The sequence below is a fragment of the Nanorana parkeri genome, unplaced genomic scaffold (genome assembly GCF_000935625.1).
Source record: "Nanorana parkeri isolate BGI_ZX_2015 unplaced genomic scaffold, ASM93562v1 scaffold217, whole genome shotgun sequence".
Taxonomy (NCBI): Eukaryota; Metazoa; Chordata; class Amphibia; order Anura; family Dicroglossidae; genus Nanorana; species Nanorana parkeri.
The window spans coordinates 1,244,981-1,248,987 of NW_017306485.1; the positions used below are offsets into that span (position 1 = coordinate 1,244,981).

At 37.6% G+C, this 4,007-nt stretch overlaps 1 protein-coding gene across 1 annotated transcript in view; it reads left to right on the forward strand.

Annotated features, from left to right (window-relative positions):
* The window catches only part of LOC108786587 (epithelial chloride channel protein-like), a 29,830-nt gene extending 26,210 nt beyond the window's left edge, over window positions 1-3,620 (forward strand). The window contains exons 12-14 of the mRNA XM_018555910.1: window positions 122-286; window positions 652-882; window positions 2,958-3,620. Coding sequence (XP_018411412.1) covers window positions 122-286; window positions 652-882; window positions 2,958-3,316 — 755 coding nt within the window. The 3' untranslated portion in view covers window positions 3,317-3,620. The remainder of the gene's footprint in view (window positions 1-121; window positions 287-651; window positions 883-2,957) is intronic.
* The last annotated feature ends 387 nt before the right edge of the window (window positions 3,621-4,007 follow it).

Below are 4,007 nucleotides of genomic sequence, written 5' to 3' on the forward strand. Positions count from 1 at the left end.
CGCTGTATACAAGACTGCAAAAAAAAACTAGTTTCAGATTAACATACACTTTATATACAGTAATTGAATAACTAGAACTGAATGAGCACGATTGACACATTTTATCTGTATTTTCTCTAAGGTGCTGATATAATCAAGAATGATGGAATATATTGCCGATACTTCACAAGCTACACAAAAAATGGCAGATACAGTTTGAAAGTGCGGGTTCAGAATTTTGAGAAAGACTCAAAATTAGCATTAGCAAACAGTCGGGCATTATATCTACCTGGCTACATTGAAAATGGTAAGATCATTATAAAAGTTAAGCAGATATCAGTATTTACTATATCTAATTGGACAATATCATTCAAATCTCCTTGTATCATTATTATGAGTCACTTTGCTCTATTAGCTATTGTAATAGCTAAACTATTAGAACTATTAAATACATTAAATATTAGAACTATTAAATAAATAAACTATTTGCTTATTGTCTTTTACAAAAACTAATTTCCCTCATACTAATAAGCATGATCTACCCTTTAATGATTGCCTTTTTTATTTTGAAGTGTGCATACATTAAGCTAATAATTTCTCTCTGGTTACAAGTATGTAACACTTAGCTATGTACTTCCCTCATTAATCAATTGTTTTCCCCTCTTGTTCCAGGTACTCTTATTGCTAACCCCCCAAAACCCAACAATACCGTAGAGAATCTGAATGTGGAAATTTTTTCACGAACATCTTCAGGTGGTGCATTTGTGATCTCTGATGTGCCATCAGGTCCTATTCCAGATATGCATGGCCCAAGTAAAATCACTGACCTGGAAGCAGAAATTACAGATATGAAAGTCATATTGAAATGGACAGCAACTGGCGATGACCTGGATCAAGGAAATGGTATGAATTCTTTATATGAACTATAAAACTACTATTGGTTTTCTTGCTGTTGTACCCTGAAGTTCTCACTAGTAGTGATGAGCCGAACATACCTAGTTTCAGTTCGGGGCGGGACTAGCAAATGCCGAATATGAACCCCATTAAAGTCACTAGTAGATGAATCTTAAGGATTATTAATGCCCATTTTGTGGGTTAATAGGGAAGATATTGACAAACAAAGTGTATGGGGATCTGGGCACTGCCCTAAGGAACATACTGTATCTGTATGCCAAAGAAAAACAAATTCTGTTTTGTGGGGAAAAGTGACTTAACCACTTCATGCTGATGGCCATACATATATGGCCGGCCACTGCAGTGGTTATACCAAGAACACAGCTGCTGCTGCAGCCGTGTTCTTGGTATCAGTGTAAACAGCAGACGATTATAGTTCAGGTACAAGCGATCCAGAAACTATATAGCCGCCAGATCACCGGTACCGATCAGCGGAGTGTGCTCCGCTGTCCCCCCTTGCGGGCCTGGGACTGGCACGGCGGGTCTCCCTGCATCGATCAGAGAGAAATCAGCGAGCTTCTAGCCGCTGATCTCTCCTCCGATCACTGGACCCGGAAGTGATGTGCATTACATCACTTCCGGTGTCACTATTTACATTCTCCAACTCTTAGTGCCAGGAGAAGAAGCTGGTAAAGCAGATCTCTGCTTCATCAGCTTCTTTGGGGTCCCTAGGTCTGAAAGACCCCTGATCTCTCCTTAAAGAGGACCTGTCAAACCCTATTAGCTATTACATAGGTGGCTTGTTATCCCCTATGTGATAGCAATAAAGTTAGTGTAAAAATGTTTTTTAAAAGTGTTTAAAAAAATCAAAAACATTAAAGTAACATTCATTTTTTTTTTACAAAAATGCAAAAAACATTTTTTTTATAGTCCCTCGCTCCCCAAGTGTACAGAAGACAAACATGCGTTGGTGTGCTTAGACACAAAAATAAAAATTGCACTACACATATCACATATCGCAGCGAACATCAGAGTGAGAGCAAAAATCCTAGGGCCATCAATCACTGTTAACACTAAACTGATGAACAGTTAAATCTTTTAAAGTGTCCCCTATGAAAAATATGGGGTTTGTAGGTTTTTTTTTTACGGTTTCACGGGCGAACGCAATTTTAAGGCTTGACATGTTTGGTATTTATTTACCCAATGTGACCTCCTTTTATATTTTGCCAAAAAAATGGGAATTATTTTCTGTTTCTGTACTTTAAATTTCATTTTAGTGTATATTATCCTAGAAATACTGGTCTGATAAACATTGGCCTCTGCTTTCAGAAAAGATATATTTGTTTGGGGGTTTGAAGCTGTTTTCTAGCCAAAATTTCAGATTTTATCATGTGTGTGCAAATAGTAAGACATTGCTCCAGACAGCAAGTGGTAAAAATTCTTAAAGAACAAAATTAAAAATGTTCAATTCCTTTACATAGCATGCTTGGGTGATGCCCTGAACCTACCTGTGAAGTGGCACATCTGCTCAATACATACATTGCACTACAGCAAACTGACATTTACTAGGAAAAGAAAAGAATGTTTAAATTGCTGGTACATTATTGCTCCTTGTTGCTTCATTCTGTTTGTAAATAAAGTGACTGGGGATTCCCCTTATCTATACCAGACCCTTATCCAAAATTAGGGTCTGGAATAGATAATAAAGGGGGACCCCACACACAAAAAAAGACTGTTTGTGGATTATACTCAGCAGGCACTTGGATAGGGTGAGTGATCAGGGTCTGGCATGTTGTGGTGGCTGGGGACAAGGGAAAGAGATCAGGCACATGGAATCATAGTGGTTTGGAGGTCTAATTGGCCAATAAAGTGGACGAGGTGTGCAGTGGAAGAGGAAGGAGGAGGAGAAATCTGTACTAAAGGCAGAATATCTGTGAAAACAAAACTGTAACTTAGCGTTTGTATTATTAATATTAAGGATGTAAAAGTAAAAGATCGCTGAAAAGGCGGTAGATTTCAAATCATATATAATGTTAATCAATAATTTCTTTGACTCTTATTTTTCTTCCTCAATTCAATTTCAGCTTCAAGGTACGATTTACGGATAAGTCGTGACAGCGATGAACTGATGGCTAATTTTGAAAATGGCACAGTTGTAAACATTTCCAGTCTAGCACCACAGCCAGCTGGTTCTATGGAATATTTCGAATTGACCCCCGTAAATGGTACTTTAAAAAATGGAACCGTACTTTTTTTCCGCTTGGTCGCCATAGACAAAGCCAATCATAAATCAGATCCATCCAACTTGGCAAGGGCAACCATGTTCATACCATCTCCACCACAGCCGACAAAAAGACCAGAAAATTCAGCCATTGGAGTAACTGGAACATTGGCCATCGTAATCCTCACTCTTGTGACAGTAATACCCGTTTTTCATATCTGAGACACAGACGTCAAAGGAAAGAAGAATGTATGTTACATATTGTCTGGAAAACTGATGAACAATTATTTTATTCTGTTTTAACTCTGAGTGATGCGGTAAGCTAGCAAAGGAAACAAGCTGTGATGGCAAATTCCCAAAGGACATGTGAGATGTTTTAGAATTCAACTTGAGAATTGCTGAAACATTAGGCTAAGAATACCTTCCAATTAATTACTGATTAACAAATGCTTGCTCACATGAAGAACAATGGGGAACTCAAGCATTAACGTGTTGTAGCTTGCGCATTTATGGCAAGCTTTGATGGACTTTGAAAGACCTGTTCAACTGACCTGAAAAAAAAATGTTGGTCAGTACAGCAAAATACAATTTTTTAAAACACTTTTTAACTCAATATAGCAATGTAATTGGAATAACAAAGTTCTTGAGATACACTTCAGTGTACATTGAAATTAATTAACATACGTCAACCCCGATTGTAGTTGGGGTGTGGAGACCAAGACAAGCTGCACTGGGAAGTTATGAGAAAAGTTAACAAGTAAAAAAGGTGTAACAAACCAAGGCCATGCAACTGGAAGCAATTTATCCCAGGTGTATGTATGGCATTGTATGTGTTTTAAATCTCAGGTGAAACATTGGTTATGGCAAACTAACTTTAAAACATATATTGGCAAATATAGGTCCAAATAATCTT